The sequence below is a fragment of the Natrix helvetica genome (genome assembly GCF_964273705.1).
Source record: "Natrix helvetica genome assembly, chromosome: 1".
NCBI lineage: Eukaryota > Metazoa > Chordata > Lepidosauria > Squamata > Natricidae > Natrix > Natrix helvetica.
The window spans coordinates 110,560,191-110,582,431 of record NC_138548.1 but is presented as its reverse complement, the minus strand read 5'-3'; the positions used below and the strand labels follow the sequence as shown (position 1 = coordinate 110,582,431).

The window sequence follows — 22,241 nt, the reverse complement described above, 5'->3', positions numbered from 1 at the left end:
AAGATAGTGAAATGGCTGAAGATCTATGCCATTAATCCCCAAACTGCAGAATTTGATAAGGTATAAAATGCCAAGGCTATTTCACTGCTACTGAGTGCCATTGGCTACTTCCTGTTTTGCAGTTATGTTAGCATTTGGGATATTAAAAAGCCAATTTAGCCATAGCATGTTTGTAATATCTTTCCATGAAACAGAGATATTAATGTTGACTCTTCTGTGTTTTTACACTATCTCGGTGGAAAACATTCTAGATGGCTTAGCATAAAAGCATTACTTTTTTTATGAATCCATGGCTAGTGATGGTAGTGATAATGATAACAGTCCTTTTTTTCCAGGCTACCTCCATGAGTTAGAAAAAAAAATCTTTTGTCATTTTTCTGGAGCTGATTGGTCAAGTTTTGACAATTGCCTGACACCATTTAAAAGCTAGGTTCGGTGTGTTAAATTGATATTTGCACAGGATTTTCACTTTTTTGATATGTAAAATTGGTCTGCAGCTGCTTTCTAGGGGAAAATAGCCTTGGAATGGTCATGCTAAATTTTGAAAATGGTTTAAATTGATTTCACTGCAGTTAAGAGAAGCACAGAATTGCCCAGATTCCACAACTCGGGTTTCTGTTGAGGTGGGCCCATGAAAAAAAATATCATCCCGACTCTTGTGCAATCAATACTGCTTGCCCTTTTTCTTAATTCAGTGTTTATTTTGTGATGCTGCAAATGGCCTGGCTACCAGAGCATCTTAAGGGAAATATCTTTGTTAATGTGCTTATTCACCTGGCAAAGGCTCTCCTCTAGGAAGATGCATCTAAGGCTGGGATGGCAAACCTATGGCACACGTGCCGGAAGTGTCACGCAGAGCCATCTCTCCAGGCATGCAAGCCATCACCCATTGCTCTTTCAGGTTCGGGTGTGCTGGCCATCTGGTATTCACACACGTGGGAGCACCAGAAACCGGATGAGAAGTCGCCTGGTGCGCATGCCAGGAAGATGATCTTCCAGTTTCCGGTGTGTGCATGCGCACAGGCCAGTTGGTCTTTGTGCATGCACACATGTCAGAAACCAGAAAATCATCTTCCTGGCATGCGCACTGGGCAACTGCACTTCTGCTTCCGGCGTGCGCATGCACACCAGCCACCTGGTCTTCGCTCATGTATGCATGCCAGAAACTGGGTTTGCCAACACTGATCTATGGCATACTAAAGAGCAGGATTCTTTTGATGGGGAAGCTGAAATGTTGTCTCTAAAGAGGCCTGCAAGACAACTTTCTATGCTCACGTGAGCTAAACCAAACAGTTTAATCTTTTTAACGTCATATTTTTAGGATCTGAAGCCATCTTGAACCTTGCTCTTGTATAACTGTGGATTTCAAACTGTAATTTTGTGTGCATTGTTAGTATTACAATTTAGATTTAGGCGGTGTACGAAAAACATTCATTTTTCCTGCCAGGAACATGAAAGTAGCTTGTGAAAACCACCATTGCTCCTACTATAATCCTACTCATGTTGTCCTCTAACCAAAAGGCCTAAACCTCGGGGCAGCATTTGACCTCAAAGGGGGATGGGGAGAGGGAACGTATCTGAACGTGTGTTTATGATGATATGGGAGGATTGTTTGGCTCTATTCAAAATGCTTTTGACTGAATATGGAAGAAAAGCCAAGAACTTTAGGATTATTTTAGAATAATAGGTGGAGCGAGCCAATACATTTCTGTCCCATCCTATATTTATTTTAGCAGATATTTTAACTTCTTTCTTCTATATAGGCTGTTATTCTAAAAAACAAAACAAAATTCTCTCTCTCAAGCCCCATGTTAAAACTGAGTAAAACAGGCATATTCATTTTTTGGTATTATAGACAGTAATCCTGTACGAAGGACTTTATTTTTCCGCTCTCAAGTGCTGCTTTAGTAAAATCTAGATTTATTTCATATTCTCTCAGCCCTCTGATCATCTTCTCAAGGAAACATCTATTCCTCTCTTTCCTTCACCTGCCACCCAGATGCCATCCTATTAAAACCCGTTTGTGTATCTTCAGGTGGCTGGCGTTGGATACGACGCACATCAAACAGAGTAGTGATCTTTGTCATGGGTTTGGAAGCCAGCTCTTTAAGTTTCCGGGCGTCAAAGCGTGGCCTGTGGAGAAGCAGGGGTAAACGTCGCCGGAATGAAAACATCCCCTCTTTTCTTATTTCCTTTTCTTCCTCAGTTTGTGGCCTTTTTTCCTTGCTGATTGTCATCTGGTACAAGATGGCGTCCCACATCTTGATGGCTTTTGACTTGGTTCCTTTTTTCTCCTGACCTGGATCCACTTCTGAGATTTCGGTTATTGCCTTTTCTCTCCCTTGCTCTGGCTCAGATTCTGAGACTGGGAACTGAGGAACATCAGATTCCACTACCAAGTGTTTTTTGAGACGAGACCAGCCACTAAGTTTGCTTTTGGGGGGCACTGCTGGCTTTGATTTGGGTGACGAGCTGGCAGGACTTTGGGAGATAGATGGTGGTGGCGCTGGCAGTGCCACTGATAGAGCTTGCTGGTTTATCTTTTCTGGCAAGAACTCCTGCACACTGACAGTGGATGGTGCAGGAAGGATTGTTTCTGGCCCCATGTACTGTGATGTGTTGGAGCCTGAATGTTTCTGGATTTCAGTCTGTAGTTCAGGGCTTTTGCTGCTTCGTGGAGTTACAGGTCTGTCCAGCTGATGAGTTGGGGATGTAACTACCGTATACTGTCTAGGGATATGGAGTATTTCAGCTTTCATTTTCCTGGCGGGTGGCTCAGGGGGTGCAGAAACATGTAACTTGGGTGTAAGTGACCTGGGATGCTGTACAAAAGATGTTTCATACGTCTGGCTTGATAGTGGAGCTGCATAGTTGGTTCGCAAATGAACACAACTTGGGTATTCCTCTGGCTGTCCTATTAGTGGAGACTTAACCCTTGGTGCTTGCATGCTATGAAAAGAGGAATGCGTTTCGGCCACATGAGTGACCATGACTGGAGTCTCCACTTGAGGAGTGTAGGAAATGGGATGTTCATGAGAAACAAAGGCAGGGGACAAGAGAGTAGGGGGAACTGAAGGGAACTCTGTGGATTGCCTTGGGGACTCAGGAGTTGTCGGTCTGTAATGCGGAGATATGGCAGGTGAGACTGTTAGTTTGAGATGCTCTGAAAGACTCCTCTGTTCTGTAACTGTGAACGCGAAGGGTTTTGTTTTAGGAAAAGGAGATGGAACATGATGGATGATGGGCTTGACTGAAAAACGAGGTGGAAGATTGATAGTGAGGCGGGCTTCAGTTTCTGTTGGCTTGAGGAACGGGGAAGTGCGTTCAATGTGCTCCAAGTCTGGACTAGCTTCACTTACAGGAGACAGATTAGACCGGAATGATGTGGTTGATTGTGCTGATAAGGTGGCCTTCTTTTTTGCTGCTTTTTTCAGAACCTTTTGTAGCCTAAGGTTGTCGGTTCCAGGTTTTGGTAGAATAGGTGGAGGTGGAGTTTGTGATTGGAGAATGATAGGTTCATAGGGTGGTGTCACCGTTATCAGCATTTTGACCCCCTAAATCAAAACAGAAAAATTGATATATATTTTTACAAGTTACTTATTTCTGGTTTCTAGCTTACAAAACATATATGATATGAACATTTTGTTCAGGGAAGACTATACCACGGGTATCCAAACTTGGGAACTTTTAAGACTTGGGGAATTCTGGGAGTTGAAGTCCACAAGTCTTAAAGTTCCCAAGTTTGGACACACCTGGATTACACCCATTAACCAGATACCTGTAAGAAATGAACCAGGATAGGAACCAAAGGTTTCCATGCCAGGCAGAACCATTATATCAGCATCCAGCAGACGGCTTCCAGTCTCAAGGCAGTGAATGGCCCAACTTTTATTGAAAATTTAAATTTTGGAACCCAGACTTTTATTTTTGTGTGCATATACCTTCTATCTTGTCTTCAGCAAAAAAACAAAACAAACACCAAACATGTTGTTTCTGCTGTAAGCAAGGTTCTTAAATGCAGGATTGCACAGCTGTAGAGTTGAAATTTATTGCTGCATTTGGCACGAAGCCTGAAATTACCGTTTTCAAATAATGCAGCATACAAATACTTAAAAATGCTAAAACCTCTTTAGGAAACATCAAATTGATATCAATCAGAAAAATGTGGGGATTGGGCTATGATGTCTTTATCTCATTGGAAACCCCCCATTTCACATACTCCATAAAAATTAGTCATAGTATCTCAGAGCTGATGCTTTTCAGTGCCCGGCTGGAAAAACTCCTTGATCAGTGGTTTTAACCATCAAATGTAGATCGAAAACACTGAATGAACAATGACAAGTTTTTATTATTTTGATTGAGCTGCCTTCCAATCATGCTCAAACATTCTGAGTTAGAAAGAAGAATCTTTCTATTTCGGGAAAGAAGAATCTATCTCGGGGTGAATGGTTGTCCATCATAAAAAAGGGAAGTCCTTATGTGCATACAATACAATACAATACAATAGCAGAGTTGGAAGGGACCTTGGAGGTCTTCTAGTCCAACCCCCTGCCTAGGCAGGAAACCTTATACCGTTTCAGACAGATGCCTATCCAACATCTTCTTAAAGACTTCCAGTGTTGGAGCATTCACAACTTCTGGAGGCAAGCTGTTCCACTGATTAATTGTTCTAACTGTCAGGAAATTTCTCCTCAGTTCTAAGTTGCTTCTCTCCTTGATTAGTTTCCACCCATTGCTTCTGGTTCTACCCTCAGGTGCCTTGGAAAATAGTTTGACTCCCTCTTCTTTGTGGCAACCCCTGAGATATTGGAACACTGCTATCATGTCTCCCCTAGTCCTTCTTTCTCTTAAGCTAAACATACCCAGTTCCTGCAACCGTTCTTCATATGCTTTAGTCTCCAGTCCCCTAATCATCTTTGTTGCTCTTCTCTGTACTCTTTCTAGAGTCTCCACATCTTTTTTACATTGTGGCGACCAGAACTGAATGCAGTATTCCAAGTGTATGATTCTAGCTTGCCACAAAATCAGTATAAATACTCCATTTTCCTTGGCATCCAAAATGCATAGAGCCAGTGTAAGTGGCCTTCTCTTGTTCAGGTATTCTCAAGCAATAAAAGAAATTAGAAAAAAGCTGGTGGCAATGGAGTCACACAATTTTAAGAGGTGATGTTATCGGAGCGATTCCAGGGCTGCAATCATTAATACGTTCGAAGTGTTAGGGTTGTTAAATCGCTAACTGAGATCAACTCATATCATTACCAATACGTTTCATTCTCTGTGATCTTCAGACTTCCCTCCCTGTTTGCCCCAATGCTAGGATTGTGCTTGGCTGGCAGAAAAGCCTTTGAGAAGAAACTGCAGGGCAGAGGAAGAAAATAGGCATGTTCTCCTCACTGCTGATTCTTTAAAATCCTATCTGTATGCTCCCACCTCCACCCTCATCAATGTGTTTTAGGCAGGCAAGCCAGCAATAATATGCAAAGCTTAGATCTGATTGTATTTGAGACATGATATTCGTTCTTGGAAACACGTTTTTCTCTTTGCATGCTGACAGCCCCACTTCTGCTACAATACCAAGGGTCAGCAAATTGTGAAATGTGAAACATGAGAGCCAAGAAGCTCATGCACGAATTGAATTTTAGCTCCTGGCAAGAAATTGTATTGAGTTTCACTTGCAAAAGTTCATGAAGTCTGTCCTTCGTGCTTCTCCTTGGTGATCTGACCACAACTGATTTCAGCTGCTATGGTTTGCAAGCCAAAAGCCATGGCTCAACTGATAGCTGGTCCTTTGGGAAGAAGCGGAGCGTCTACAGGAATGGAAAAGCCCTGCGTTTAGTGCATATCCACGCTTCTCATGTGCAGAACAAATATTTCCAACTGGCTCAAAGAGCATTTGCTTAAGTTGCAAGCCTAACTTTAAGCACAAGCTCATTACCCTTCTGGATAGATGAATTTTTGATCTGAGTAAAGAGACCCAGAGTGCACCTTTTGCAGGCTTGCTGTAATTTCCAAATCTCATTTTTATATGCAATACATTGGCTTGAAAGTGATTAGAAACCCAATTCTAGAATCCAATCCACAGCAAACAATTCATGGGAGAATAGCTCCCAGTCTTCCCAGTAAATTAGAAGATGTGACTAAAGGTAAAGGTTCCCCTTGCACATGTGTGCTAGTCGTTCCCGATTCTAGAGGGCGGTGCTCATCTCCGTTTCAAAGCCAAAGAGCCAGTGCTGTCTGAAGACGTCTCCGTGGTCATGTGGCTGGCATGACTAAACACCAAAGGTGCATGGAATGCTGTTACCTTCCTACCAAGGTGGTTCCTATTTTTTCTACTTGCATTTTTACATGCTTTCAAACTGCTAGGTTGGCAGAAGCTGTAACGGGAGCTCAATCCGTTATGCAGCACTAAGGATTCGAACCGCCAAACTTTCTGATCGACTAGCTCAGTGTCTTAGCCAGTTTAACCGCATCGTTTAAGATGTGACTACAAATAATAATAATAATAATAATAATAATAATAATAATAATAATAATAATAATAATAATAATAATAAATTTATTTCTTAGCCGCACCCTCTCCCGAAGGACTCGGGGCGGCGTACAATAAAACACATAAAAAACAATATGGACAATACACACACAGAATAAACGAACACGCATACATGGAGGAGGTATGAAGATAAGAAAAGACAGTTAAAACATAGTTTAAAATCCCCTAATAAAAGTCTAAAAGTCACAAAAATTAAAAAACCCGTCAGCAGCAGTGTGAACGAACTATGGTTGAGCCAGGCCAGCTACTTGAAATAGGTGCGTCTTGAGCTTTATCCAGAAGGCGCGGAGGTCAGAGGTAGTCCTAATATCCGGGGGAAGGTCATTCCACAGGGCTGGGCCCGCAACAGAGAAGGCTCTACTCCTAGACGCCGCCCCCCGACATTGTCTGGTGGACGGCACCTGGAGGAGTCCCTCTCTGTGCGAGCGAATTGGTCGCAGGGATGTATGGGGCAGGATACGATCCCGCAAGTAGCTAGGTCCTGAGCCATGGAGCGCTTTAAAGATCGTTATCAAGACCTTGAAACGCACCCGGTAGACCACAGGGAGCCAGTGCAGCTCGCGCAGGAAAGGTGTCACATGGGAGTACCTTGTACTCCCCATAATTACCTGCGCGGCCGCGTTCTGGACCAACTGCCCCCCAAATGCCCCCCAAAAATTTCAGCTGCTCATGGATGGCTTACCATACATAACAGCTGCCAAATATAGCCACCATTTAGATGTAACCTGTGAGATGTAGGCTGCAGACTGCTTCTATAGCTTTCAAAGAGCAATTTGCACATTTCCTTCTTATTTGAGTCAATGTGGGTCCTCTCAGTGACAGAAAACAGCCTTGAAACAGTTTGAAAGAAAAGAATGACCCCTTTTCCCAATCACATATTAAATAATGAATTTAGGAAACAAAATCCCTTGTGCTTCTTGGAACTAGGTTCTTGATTATTGGTTGCATTCACACATTACATGCTTAAGTCACAATGTAATTTTATTCCTTTTCAACATTGTGTGATACCTGAACTGAGCCACCTTCTTTGGGAATGAAGAGAATAGGAAAAAGGAAAGGATATAACCCTAGATAAGTATGGCAGGCAGGCAGGCAGGCAGGCAGGCAGGCAGGCAGGCAGATGATTTAGTGAATTCTGTATTGTGCTTAACAAGCATTATGTACAAAACCATGGCCAGGAGATGGGATTATATATAAATAGATTTAAAAATGCTTTTTAGATGAAAACCTCAACTCAGTGTACAGCATAAACAACAAATCGTTAACACCTAGTAATGATTAACACATAGTAACACATAATTAAAAAACAGCATATGTACAATAAAGACCTATGAATGGAAGTAGACAACTCAAAGCATGGCCAACTCACCCATGGGGTAAGTCACTGTAGAACAATTCAATTTATTGATTTAAAATAATTTTAATTTTTCTCATTCATATTTCATTTTGTCCCTCCTCTGACATCCTTTCTTTAATTATTCCACTTACCGGCATTTCTTCGATATTAGTGTAATTCTTGTCTGGCAGGGAGTTCTCCCACGGTGGGTTATCTTAGAAACCCACCCACCCCGGCTTAATTCAGTTCAAAGATAAGATTTACTAGTATAGTGTAGTTGAAGCCAATTGAGCTTTGTTAGACTTCTGCTTATAGAATGCAGAATACTTCTGAGAAGAATTTTATCTTTTTTTCAATTGCTTTGAGAAAGAAGTATATAATACAAATGACTTTGATAGATGGGCACAAAATTGGCATTATAGTATTGTTAACATTAAATGAAGGATAGGAGAAGTTGGAATAGATAAAGGTGAGCTTTAAATTAAGCTGAGCTCAGACTGTGTAAAGATTTAAAGAGTTTAAAGGCCAATATCAGTTTTTTTTTTAAATTGGACTTGAAAATATAGAACACAACACAGCCAGACAACAAGTCAGAGACTGACTACTTGACATTTGTCCATACATTAAGCAGCCACATTTTGTATCCGCAAGATAATCTGATAATAATCTATCTTTAAAGGCAGCACACATAGACTATGTTAAATCAATATGGGTACTAAACAAATGACCTGCCATTTCCAGACACTATTGCAATTGATATAACAACCTAAGTTGATAAAAATGTTTCCAGTGACTACTACTGTGTTTCCCCGAAAATAAGACAGGGTCTTATTTTCTTTTGCCCCACGAAATATGGCCTTGGGCTTATTATAGGGGGAGAGCTTACTGTTTTAGGGTTTCCGGGCAGCTGCTCCCTTGCGAACTGGCTCCCGAAGAGCCAGGCATAGCCTCAGGGGCGAAGCAGCCATGAGGTGACCACGCTCACGAGCAACCGCCCGGCAAACCCCCTCTCCAGCCGGGCAGAGCGCCATTCACTGACCTAGGGGGTATTCCTAAGGTGACAAGGCACGTGGCGCCCTGCCTGCTCCCCAGCTTCCGTGGCTTGGCACTGCCCGGCTGGAGAGGGGGGGGTTGCGCGAGCGCCTGTCCTGCCCCTGCTGCGCTCCGAGCATAACTTCTTCTCCGGCTTCCAAACTCCAAAACTCGGCTGCCGAGTCTTCCAGCAGCTGCCGCTCTAGGAGTGTGCTCTATGGTTGTGGGCTGGCTGCTGGAAGACTCTCTCTCCAGAGGACTCTCTGTCTGGCAGCCTGCCCACAACCATAGAGCGCACTCCTAGAGCGGCTGTTGCTGGAAGACTCGGCAGCCGAGTTCTGGAGTTTGGAAGCCAAAGAAGTTATGCTCAGAGTGCGGCAGGGCAGAACAGGTGCTCACGCAATCCCCCACTCTCCAGCCAGGCAGAGCTCCATGCACTGACCTAGGGGGTATCCCAAATGTGCCAAGCTGCGGGAGCTGGGGAGCGGGCAGAGCGCCACATGCCTTGGCGCCTTAGGGATACCCCCTAGGTCAGTGAATGGCGCTCTGCCCAGCTGGAGAGGTTTGCCGGGCGGCTGCTCGTGGTCACCTCATGGCTGCTTCACCCCTGAGCTGTGCCTGGCTCTTCGGGAGCCAGTTCGCAAGGGAACAGCTGCCCGGCAACTCCCCTCTCCAGCCAGGCAGAACGCCACTCCCCAACCTAGCGGTATCCCGAAGGCAGGAAGCAACGTGAGCGCCTTTCTCCCCTTCAGGATACCGCTAGGACGGTGAGCGGTGCTCTGCTCCCTGGAGGGGGGGAAGTTGTCCAGGGGGCTTATTTTCAGGGGTGGGCTTATATTTTTGCCCATGCGAAAAATGTGGCAAGGCGTTAGTTTCAGGACAGGTCGTATTTTCGGGGAAACACGGTACCATTAAACTTTTTCTGAGATAAAGACTATTTCTGAAGTCCTAATGAAGTATTTGACTGAATGTAGAAACACAGTTAGATTGTACATACTGTATAAACAGTGTATGTATGTGCGTGTGTGCGAATACACACGCATATATATATATATATATACATAATATACATACATACATACATATGTATATATGTACACACACACATATACATATATACACCTAAATAGTTTAGCACATGGAAAGGCCAGATATTAACAAGCATTTAATTTAACCCAATGCTAAATATTAAGGAGCCCAACTATTCTACTTTATGTCAACTGTATATCCCTAGCTTCAAAAAGCAGAGAGTCAGAGAGGGAATAGCTTGTGAGATGGAAAAGTTATTTGCAATCTGTAAACCAAATGCAGACCCAGCTGTTCAGCTTTGAGAGAAGAGTGAGTTATGAAGAAACTGGATCCTAGTGTTATTGGAGCTGAACGGCCAAGGTAAAATTGGATTCCCCCACTAATTTTGCTGCTGTTGTCATTAGACGAGATGGAGAGAAGAATGAAATACATCTGTTGCAAGTACAATGTGCAATAGATGAGAGCCTCTATTTTTTAACATGATGGTTCTTCGTGCAAAGGGTGGTGAGAAAGCAGTTTTAACTTCACAAAGAATGGAACTATGTTAAATTAACAGTTAACAGATTAACAATCAGTCTGACCAGCATTTTCTAGAGTACTGTTTCTCAACCTTAGTAACTTTAATATGTATAACGTCCATGTGGAGAATTCTGGGAGTTAAAGCCTACACACCTTAAAGTTGCTGAGGCTGAAATGCATTGCTCTAGAGCCATCGAAAAACACACAACTCAAAGAAGCTGTAAAACTGTCCGAAGTGGAGGTAAGTATCTGGCCCCGTGACAGAGAGACTTTGCTTCGGGCAGAGATCAGATGCTTCTGGCAGCTGTGAGGCTAGAAAATAGCTCTTCTGAGGCTCTGCCTCTATGCTGCTTGTTCAGCACCAAGTGATGAGAAGAACAGAAAGAAGCTTCCAGCACAAACTTTTAGCCACACAGTGGATGCCCTAGCTACTTCAGGTTGCTATAGATTTCAGGTTGCAAGTTTTCATTGTCCAAAAATCCGACAATGAGAACCAACAGATTCCTCTTTTATATCAAACATATGTACATATTCTGTTAGGAATTAGAGAAAAACCATGTGAAATTCTTTGGCTTAAATTATTACATAGATACCAATAAAGGAGAATTTTTGTAGCTCAGGGTTGAAATGAGGGGTCGTTAATGTTCCTTGAGCTTGTTTTTTTGCAAACATTTCATTACCCTAGCACTGATGATATTACCTAGTTAGGGTAATGAAATGTTTGCAAGAAAGCAAGAAAGCTCAGATAACACCAAGGACCTCTCATTATATGGATGTTAGACTGCGAAATGAGATTTGGTTTCATTAGATTTGGCTTTAAGCTTCCTTGGCTATTGAAGAACAACTATATTTTGATAGAGCACCTTGGCCTCTTTGCTTCTCCATCCTTAACTAGGCAACAGATGCATGAACAACGTATCTCCTTCCCACACAATGGTTTATGTTTGATTGGATATGTGTGTGCAAAATATAAGATTCATAGCCCAGTGACAACATTTTGCAAGTAGAAGTTCTACTTCCAGAGGTTCTACCCTCTCTTAAACCAGTTTCTTCCCAGCAAGAAATTCAGAAGGCTCACTAGCAGGACTTATTAACAGGAAAATAACAGTGATTCAAAACTTCCAGAAAATTAGCTATTTTAGGGTGAGTATTAACAATAGAATCATAGGGTTGAAGGATCTTGGAGGATCCAAGGAATGTTCAGGCCATCCCAGTCAAATGCCTATCCAACATTTGTTTAAAAGCGCCTAGTGATAGAATATCCACAATTCCAGAGGGTAGTTCACTGTTTAATAGCTTTCACAGTCAAGATTGGAATCCTTATTTTCTGTTGGGATCTCTTTTTGTTGGCTGTCATTTTATCTTCAGCACTATGGACAATACATTGATATCCTCTTTCCTGTGACAGCTTTTCAAGTATTGTTAAAACTACTATAATACCCCCAATTCCCCTTTTGTTCTTTAGGTTAGACATACCTAGTTGCTTTAATAATGCCCCGTAGAATGTATCCTCAGCCCATCACCTCCTTTGTCATTCTTCTCTGCATTCTTTCTTCAGCATACTTCTTGTTGTCAATGAAATTTGATGCAGTATTTCTGACCAGTACAGCCTAAACTATCCCTTCCCATGATTTTAATACAACGTCTATGTTGATGCAATCCTATATTGCATTGGTTTCTTTGTGATCTACAACAACCTACTGGCTCACACTTAATTTGTGGTCATCTAGGAGCCCAGATCCTTATCACAAAAACAAGTTAGGTACTATTATCCTAAATGTGTAAATCTGTTGTTGTTTCTTAAGTGCAGAACCTTATCTTTCTCCCTAGTGAACAACATTTTGCTGGATAGGGGCTAATGTTGAAATCTACCAAGATATTTTTTTTTGAACTTAAAGAGTCCATTTTCTGAAATATTAGTCATCTGTTGTAGTAGGGTTGTAGTGGGCTCCTCTTTCCCACTTTATCAAGAAAAACTTTATCAAATGTCTCACTGTAGTTGGGGTATATTATATTCATAGCTTCCCTTTGGTCTACTGATATAGTTACTCTGTCATTACAATTTGTCTGGCATTTTAAGAAACACATGCTGGCTTCTAGTAATCACTTTTTACCTTTCAAAATGCATGCAAGTCTACTGTTTGAGATTCAGCAATTCAGCAGTTCAACCTTCTCTCTGTTGCTCTTTAATATCTTGTCATCAAGTAGCAGATTAAACCTCTCTTGGCTTTCTTCTTCTTCTGCATATAACAAAGAATTCCTTTATGCTATTTTTGGCTTCATTGCAAGCCTTGATTTATTCTGAACCCTAGGTTTTCTTAAAGATTTGGGTCATTTGCTGATATTTTGCTTCAGCTAAATATCCTTCTTACCATTTTTTAAGCATGTCCTTTTTGTTTTTTAATTTATGAGAACATTCTCTGCAACCACACTGGTCTCAACAGGTCTCCCATCTTTCTGTTTGGACCTTAATGATCTTTTCCTTCCAGCTTTCCCGAACTGATTTTCATTTCAGGATATCGATCTATCATGGAATCTTTCGTATATTTTTCTCCTTGGCTTAGTAAACTCAGATTTCATGTTCCTCACCTAGAACACCAAACTCACTAGTCACTCTCTCCCAAGGTTTTTACATTTCTTCAACTTATTTTTTCCCCCTTCCTTAGAAGATATTAACTCTGGTACAGCTGAATTTCAGAAAAGAAATGATGTACTGGAAAAGGGGCTCATCTAAAAAAAAAAGTGGTCTCTGCATCTATGAGTTGGTTTCAGAATGGTTGCTTGAACACTTATCCTTTTATCCGTCTAAAGCAGTATTTGATACTGGCAAAGTGCTACTTTGTCAGTACAGACCAAGAATCTGTATTATTCTGCAGTATGAATGTTGGTTATACTGAGGCTGTGGGACTGGAAATAGCCAATGGTACAGATAAAACTGGATTAGATAGGCCAGCGATATACCTTGAAATATGACAGCTTTCAAAACATTTTCTCCTTACCACATGTACTCAGTGGGAGTGCATGTCAGCTCCTAAGTGCTACACGCATAGTAATTAATGCTTGCATTTACTCAGCTTGGTATGCCTATGACTAAAGGCTTTTAACCATTTACAACAGAAAGCAATTTAAATGTGAGTATGAACAATTGCTAACATAGAAATTAAATAGGTAAATCGAATATAATTCATGGTGAGAATTGACAGAATCAGCAGTTAAAAGGCTCTAGGAAAAAATATGTTTGAGGGCCACCTTTAAAGCTGATAATGAGATTAGGCCTGCTCAATGTCAGAGGAAGTTATAGGTTAGGTTTATAGGTTTAGGTTTATTGGACTTATATGGCGCCCTTCTCCCAAAGGACTCAGGGCGGCGTACAATTTAAAAACACATTTTACAAAAGTTAAAAGAAAGATTAAATAGAATATCCAAAAAACCCAATAGACATTTACAATGAGATTTAGAAATTAAATTAACAATTAACAATTAAAATTAATAATTTATTTTATTCAGATCAGGCCAGCTTGCTGGAAAGGCCAACTTTTTAGGGCGCGCCGGAAGGACCGGAGGTCGGGAATTATGTGAAGCTCCGGGGGCAGCTCATTCCCAACGGAAGGCTCTCCCCATGGGGGTCGCCAGCTGACACTGCCTGGCTGACGGCACCCTGAGGAGGCCAACTCTGTGGGATCGTACTGGACGGTGGGAGGCTACCAGTGGCAGTAGGTGGTCTCGCAAGTACCCTGGGTCTAAGCCATGGAGCGCTTTAAAGATCATAATTAACACCTTGAATCACACCCTGAAAACAACCGGCAACCAGTGCAGGCAGCCTAAAAGGGGTGTAACATGGGAGCACCTAGGTACCCCCATGACAACCCGCGCGGCCGCATTCTGGACCAGCTGAAGTCTCCGGGTGCTCTTCAAGGGCAGCCCCAATTAATTCAGGGCCCCACAGACGAAGGTGGCCACACTCTGGACCTTGTTTTTGTATCTGAACAGTGGGCGAGTGATCTGGGAAGAGGGGATGTAACCATTACTCCCCTGTCATGGTCAGATCACTCATGTCTCCGGCTGGACTTCCCTGGCGCTACCCCCCACCGCGAGGAGGCGGAACCAAACTGTCCAAGTTGGTACCGCCCCAGGCGCCTGATGGAACCGGATAGGTTCCAGACAGAGCTTGGGCCATTCCCTGTAGCCCTGACCCGCTCTCGCTCCGAGAACCTAGTGGCCGCCTGGAATAGGGCGGCCGCTGGGGCCCTGGACCGAGTTGCGCCTTTGCGGCCTCTCCTGCGGCGACGACCCACCCGGGCTCCTTGGTTCACCGAGGACCTGAGGGTGATGAAGCGCCATAGGAGACACCTAGAGGGCAGGTGGAGGTCTTCACGCTCCGAATCTGACCGAACACAAGTAAGAGCCTATTTACAGACTTACCTTGTGGCATTAAGAGTGGCCAAACGCAGACATTGTGCCACTCTTATTGCGTCCGCTGATAACCGCCCTGCCGCCCTGTTTCGGGTGACCCGCTCTCTCTTATCACAGAGGACGCGGGAAGCCCCTCTACAGGGCAGAGCAGAGGAGTTTGGGGAATATCTGCAGGACAAAATCGCTCAGATCCGGAGCGGATGGACCCCCTTCAGTGGACCAGAGGAGCCGCCAACAGTGAGTCTTGTGAGACCACTCTGGGAGGAGTTTGCGTCTGTTGCCCCCGAGGATTTGGATAGGTTGCGTGGATGGCTGCGACCGACCACATGTTTAATGGACCCGTGTCCCTCCTGGTTGGTACTGGCATCCTGGGAAGTGACACGAGGCTGGCTACTGGGCCTGGTGAACGCCTCTTTGAGCGAGGGGTCCTTTCCTGCCGCCTTGAAAGAGGCGGTGGTGAGGCCCTTACTCAAGAGGCCTTCCCTTGACCCGATGGAGCTAGCTAATTATCGTCCAGTCTCCAACCTTCCCTTTTTAGCGAAGGTTGTAGAGAATGTGGTGGCACAGCAGTTTCCACGACACCTTGAGGAATCAGAATATCTAAACCCACGCCAGTCCGGCTTCCGGCCCGGACACAGCACGGAGACGGCCTTGGTCGCGTTGGTCGATGATCTCTGGAGGGCCAGAGATAGGGGTTGTTCCTCTATCCTGGTCCTATTAGATCTCTCGGCGGCTTTTGATACCATCGACCATGGTATCCTATTGCGCCGGCTGGGGGGGATGGGAGTTGGAGACACCGTTTTGCGGTGGTTCGGCTCCTACCTCTCAGACCGGACGCAATGTGTGTTGGCAGGGGGGCAGAGGTCGACTCTGAGGCCACTCACTTGTGGGGTGCCTCAGGGGTCGGTCCTCTCGCCCCTTCTGTTCAATGCATATGTGAAGCCGCTGGGGGAGATCATCCGTGGTTTTGGGGTGGAGTATCATCTGTACGCTGACGATACGCAGCTGTACATTTCCACCCCAGACCACCCCAACGAGGCTGTCGAGGTGATGACCCGGTGTTTGGAAGCCGTCGGTGTCTGGATGGGGGACAACAGACTCAAGCTCAACCCCTCCAAGACTGAGTGGCTGTGGCTACCGGCACCCCGGTTCAGTCAGTTGATTCCATCGCTGACCATAGGGGGCGAGCAATTGCCCCCTGTGGAACGGGCGCGCAATTTGGGCGTCCTCCTAGATGCCCGGCTGTCAATGGATGACCATGTGGCAGCCGTGGCAAGGGGGGCATTCCACCAGGTTTGCCTGGTGTGCCAATTGCGCCCCCTACTGGACCGGGATGCCCTACGCACGGTCACTCATGCACTGGTGACGTCTCGGCTGGACTACTGCAATGCCCTCTACATGGGGCTTCCCTTGGGACACGCTCGAAGACTGCAGCTAGTCCAGAACGCAGCCGCGCGGGCTATTTTGGGGAGTACTAGGTACTCCCACGTAACACCGCTCCTGCGTGAGCTGTACTGGCTGCCTGTGGTCTTTCGGGTGCGTTTCAAGGTGTTAATCACCATCTTTAAAGCGCTCCATGGCTCAGGACCTAGGTACTTGCGGGATCGCATCCTACCACACACTTCCCTGCGACCGATTCGCTCTCACAGGGAGGGGCTCCTCTGGGTGCCGTCCACTAGGCAGTGCCAACGGGCGACACCTAGGAGTAGAGCCTTCTCTGTGATGGGCCCAACCCTCTGGAATGACTCCCCCCCCCGATATCAGAACCACCACCGACTTTCTCTCCTTTCGACGAAAACTGAAGACCCACCTGTTCCGTTTAGCCGGCCTGGACCATTCATAACCTTATTATACCTCTTGGCAGATATATTTTAACTGGGTAATTTTAATTGGGTATTTTTTAGAATTGTTGATGTACTGTTTTTATCTGCTTTACCTGTACAGTGTTGTATTGCCTCCTCTTCTATGTTTTTATGTTTGCATGTTTGTAGTCCATTTTATCTATTTCATTTGACTGTACACTGCCCCGAGTCCCTTTGGGGAGAGGGGGCGGTATAAAAATCGAAATAAAGGTAAAGGTAAGGTAAAGGTAGAGAGCGTTACAGTAGTCCAGGCAAGAAAGGACAAGGGCGTGAGTGACTGTGCACAGGGCATCCCGATCCAGGAAGGGACGCAACTGGCATACCAGGTGAACCTGGTAAAAGGCCCCCCTGGTCATGGCCATCAGGTGTTCTTCTAAAATAAGGCGCGTATCCAGATTGCGGGCCCTCTCTGAGGGAGCTAAAATTTCTCTCCTATCATCAAAGATGGTACAAGATGCACAAATCGGGATGATAGGAACCACAGCCACTTAGTCTTGGGGGGAGATTGAGCTTGAGCCCGTTCGTCCCCATCCAGATCCGTATAGCCTCCAGGCATCGGAACATTACGTCGAGGGCATCGTTTGGGTGGTTTGGGGTAGAGATGAAAAGTTGGGTATCATCAGTGTATTGATGATACTGTACCCCAAAACCACAGATGATCTCGAGCACCGGTTTCATGTATATGTTGAACAGGAGGGGTGAGAGAACCAACCCCTGGGGCACCCCACAAGTGAGGCACCTCGGGGTCGATCTCTGCCCTCCAGTCAACACGAACTGCGATCGATCCGACAGGTAGGAGGAAAACCACCGCAAAACGGTGTCCCCCATTCCCAACCCCCCGAATCATCGCAGTAGGATACCATGGTAGATGATATTGAAAGCCACCGAGCAGTGTAATAGGACCAGGACAGAGGAACAACCCCTGCCTCGGGCCCGCCAGAGATCATCAACCAACACAACCAATGCCGACTCCGTGCTGTACCGGGGCCTGAAACCTGGCTGAAACAGATCCAGATAGACAGCTTTGTCCAGGTACTGGGAAAGCTGACGTGTTACCACGCTCTCAACAACCTTTGCTACGAAGCGAAGGTTGGAAACCGGACGATAGTTGGCTAAAGAGGCTGGGTCCAGGGAAGGCTTTTTAAGGAGGAGCCTCACCACTGCCTCCTTCAAGGCAGTGGGAAAGAACACCTCTCTCAATGAAGCGTTGGTAATCGCCTGGAGCCAGCCTCATGTCACCTCCCAGGAAGCCGAAATTAACCAAGAGGGACACGGGTTCAGCACACAAGAGCGGCAGCACTGAGTCTCTCCATAATCCTGTCCATGCCCTCGGGAGTCACAGGGTCAAACTCATCCCAGAATTTCCACAAGATTCATCCCTGTTGACTCGCCCGAAACTACCCAGTCAGAGTCCAAGCGTGTCTGAATCTGAGCGATTTTATCCTGCAGATACTGAACAAATTCCTCAGCCCTATCCTGCAAGGGGTCTTCCCCAGTTCCTTGTTTAAGTAAGGAGCAGGTCACCCTAAACAGGGTGGCTGGGCAGTTACCTGTGGACACGATAAGAGCAGAAAAATGTTGCCGTTTTGCTGCTTTTATCATACCTAAGTAGGATTTAATATGAATGCTTACTAGTGTTCGGTCGGATTCGGACCGGCTGGCCCTCCAATCACTCTCTAGGCTTCTTTTCCGGCGTTTCATCTCCCGGAGCTCCTCAGTAAATCAGGGAGCTACCCAGGATCAGCATGGGGTCAGAGGCTGCAAAGGCACAACGCGGTCCAAGGCCCCAGTGGCTGCCCTATCCCAGGCTTCCTCTAGGGCTTCGGTTGAACTGTGAGCAAGGGATTCAGGAAAAGTCCCAAGCTCCATCAGGAACCTTTCAGGGTCAATCAGGTGCCTGGGGCGGAACCATTTAATTGGTTCCGCCTCCCTGCGGCGAGGGGTGGCAGTATGGAAGTCAAGCCTAAGGAGGAAATGATCCGACCATGACAAGGGTTGGATAGAAATATCCCCTAAATCTAGATCATTCATCCACTGTCCAGAAACGAAAATCAGATCGAGTGTGTGTCCCGTTATGAGTGGGGTCTTGAATTAACTGAGTTAGGTCCATAGCCGTCATGAAAACCATGAACTCCCAAGCTGACTCGGATGTATCGCCAATGAAAGGCAGATTGAAATCTCCCAGGACCATAAGCCTGGGGAAATCAAGCGCCAATCCGGCTAAGACATCTAGCAGCTCCGGCAGGGCCGATGAAATGTAGCAGGGAGACAGGTACGTAATAAAAAGGCCCACCTGGACTCCAAGGCCTCACTTCACAAAAAGGGACTCACACTCGCCTATCTGAGGTACAGTGTCCTCCTGAGGTCCAAGACTTTCCCTAATAATCACCGTCAACCCCCCCCCCCCCGCCCCTGCCCTGGGTTCTTGGCTGGTGAAATTCCCGGAAGCCTGGTGGGCATAATTCAATGAGGGGAACACCCCCTCATGGCCCAACCAGGTCTCCGTAATGCATGCCATGTCCGCTCTGCCCTCTTGTATGAGGTCACAAATGAGGGGAGCCTTATGTACCACGGACCTGGCATTAAGCGATACCAGCCGGAGACCCGGGTCTTGTCATCCTGAGCACCCAGGGGTGCGAGAGGGACAATGAGGGTCGGAGCACACGATCGCTTTTCAACAGCAAATCCGCATCCCCCAGACATAATTTGGCCCTAGGCCCCCACTGTATCTGCCCCTCCCACATACAGTAGAGATGGAAAAAAAAACCAATGGAATGGTTTAATGTCTCCCCCGGAATCCCAACCCTTTCCAGCACTCCCGACCCTTTTAGTTAGCTCTGGCCTGTGTCCTGGCAGAATCCCCGCCCAAGTCTATCTGAGCCATCCGAATCAACCCCCCCCCTTAAAATTCAATTTTAAAAAAACCTGTAAAAAAGCCCTAAGAAGCCTCTTTGCATGCCACCTCTCGGGATCCCAAGATCCATCATTAAGGAAGTATCTTGATAAGCAAGAAGGCTTATCAAGAAAGGGGGAGTTCCCGAAGGGAGTAAAGTTCTGTCGCAGTATAATATAGAGGAGAGTGTGGCATCAACCAAAACGGAGTGACATCACGGGGAGATGACATACCCACGGGGGGGGGGGGGTGTCAGAGCCGACAGTGTTCAAGGGGGTAGCGGGAGGCTTATGTCCACCATAGCTACTCTTAAGAAGTCCATTCTTATGAGTAGAGGAAGAATTTAAGTCCTCACCAGATGAACTCATGGCAATTTTAGGTAAACCTTTTGAGATGATCTTATTAAGAGTGAAGATTTTTTTCTGGCTGGAGGTCTAGATCTAAAGTATAGAGGGTGTTCAAGATAATGACCCGGTACTTTCGGTTGGTAGCTTTGACACCAAATGTGGGAAAGCATCTGTGGAATATTTAGAAAAAAAGTCATAGCCAAACAAAACCATTTTATTTTTGCAGGTAGAGGGTCGCCAACCCATTTGTCAATCATTAAGTGCAATTCTTTATTTATTAAATGCAATAAAGAAAAAGTATCATCAAAGACAGCACAATCTCTGGGAAAATGCATTCATACCAATGATTGATCATGTTAATCATGTTATTATATTTTTAGCTGAGAAAAGAAGTTCTTACTTTGCTTGGTTACAAGGTTACTACCTTCATAGGCTAATAATTGTAGTATCTAATCCTATGTTCTGATAGTTAGTTTGCTCTCTTCAATCATGAAAGTATACATGATAGTCACAATTAGCATTTGCATTAATCTCATGGTACTGGGCATCGCCTTGGGAAATTCATTTTAATTACAAGTATGTGATGCCATTTTGATGTATGTATTTTTTTCCCCTCTTTGCAACCCAGCTTGGAAACCGGAGGCAATACTTCATGCAACGCTGATGTTTCCCCGGCTATAAGGGAACTATAGTGAAAGGATTTCTTCCCTCCTAGCTCAATCTGCTTTAAAACCAGCTACTGATTTCTTCACAGATGGAAGCATTTCTCCAAGCTGACTTCATTTGAATTTGGACAGCATCAACTCAAGAAGCAATAATGAATTTGAAACCCTTTCTAGATCAGACTTTTTATTCTGAGAAATTTAACTTGTGTGCTGTATTGAGCTTTTTTAAAATTTTGTTTTGAACTGAATTCCTAGACTTGACTAGGAGAAAAAGGTGAAACTCCCCCCACCCATCCCCTCCTAGCTTTCTGTTTACACCCTTGGTAAGGAGGGAGGAATCTTCAGCCTCAAGATAGCTAGAATAGATTTCTGAGATCCAAGAATGAAAAGAAAAGTAAATACAGAAATAACATTGAGGGTTAAGCAGTACAGCTGATGCTAAGGATTCTTGTATTATTCAAGCTTATCGAATGGCAAGAGATACCAGAATGTCTATTCTTGACCATAAGATGATGTTTTATGTTCCCATCCATGTTGCAGGTGGGAACATAATTTCTTCATACCACAGAATTTTAAACTGAAGACTGTTTTGGTGCCACTCTATTTAAATACTGCCCGTAGTATTCTTTTTGAATGAAGATTTTTAAGATGGCTTTTGTGGTGAGACTTTGTTTCAGTTATGGTTATCTGGCTAAAATTATTTAGATAAGGGAGACAAAGGTCAAATGGTACATTGGATCTTCACTCACGCTCAGGATAATATCTTTCATTTACTCTCCAGTTGTTGCTGTTTTTGTGCAAAAATATTTCAAGAAACAATGCAGTGCTCCAGTTTCAATATCTACATCTGAGAGGAGGATAGTAGATCTGAATAAATAAAGGCCCTAGTTTGTTGACATGAATCAGCCATCAGAAGAAAAAATAAGCAAAGCAAGCCAAGATGGTTTTTACTTTGTGGTTAGGGTAGGCACTTTGAGAGAAGGTGCATTCTTGCCTTGAAGGAGACATGGGGCAATTGAGATACAGTTCTTATTGTGGTGCATTTAACAAGATGAATGATAGCTCCTGGGGACCAGTCAAATTACAGGACAATTCCTTCACCTACTCCCCCAACAGCTGCTGATACCTTTTGACCTGGTGGAATAGATCCATTCCTGGAAATACAAATGCATCTCTTTGCCTCTCTATTACAAATAGTATTTGCTACCCTGTAGGTTTAAAAAAAAGACCATTATATCCTACTTCTCCTAAGACTTGCATTTAGAAAACAGTTCTTTTCTGTATCTTTCATGTTTCTCTTGCTTTCATCTGTTAATTTTTTGTGTGATCTGATATGTTTCCTAACAATTTAATAAAAATTCTGTGAAAGATAAATGAGTCCTGTAATGTCATCTACAATGAGTCCAAACATGAGGGGCTGTGGTTTAATTGGTTTATTGAATTAAATTGAAGAGGAAAGAACAAATCTAAACATATTTAGATTTCTCCTGATCTATGCATCTACTGCTTTTGAGATCTACAAACATTTTTTAAAAAAATATTAAAAGTTAAGTCAATTTCCATGTGACTTAATGTACTGATATTTTTGGAGCTGA

General features: G+C 44.5%; 2 protein-coding genes across 3 annotated transcripts in view; one reads left to right on the top strand and one right to left on the bottom strand.

Moving 5' to 3' along the window:
- Positions 1–22,032, top strand: part of LSP1 (lymphocyte specific protein 1) — a 72,380-nt gene extending 50,348 nt beyond the window's left edge. Inside the window, exon 11 of the mRNA XM_081935461.1 lies at positions 20,610–22,032. The gene's annotated coding sequence lies outside the window, so the exon portion shown is untranslated. The remainder of the gene's footprint in view (positions 1–20,609) is intronic.
- The window catches only part of PRR33 (proline rich 33), a 92,697-nt gene continuing 72,291 nt past the window's right edge, over positions 1,836–22,241 (bottom strand). For both annotated transcript variants that reach the window (XM_081935459.1, XM_081935458.1), the window contains exon 2: positions 1,836–3,554. In XM_081935459.1, coding sequence (XP_081791585.1) covers positions 1,968–3,545 — 1,578 coding nt within the window. In that variant the 5' untranslated portion in view covers positions 3,546–3,554 and the 3' untranslated portion in view covers positions 1,836–1,967. The remainder of the gene's footprint in view (positions 3,555–22,241) is intronic.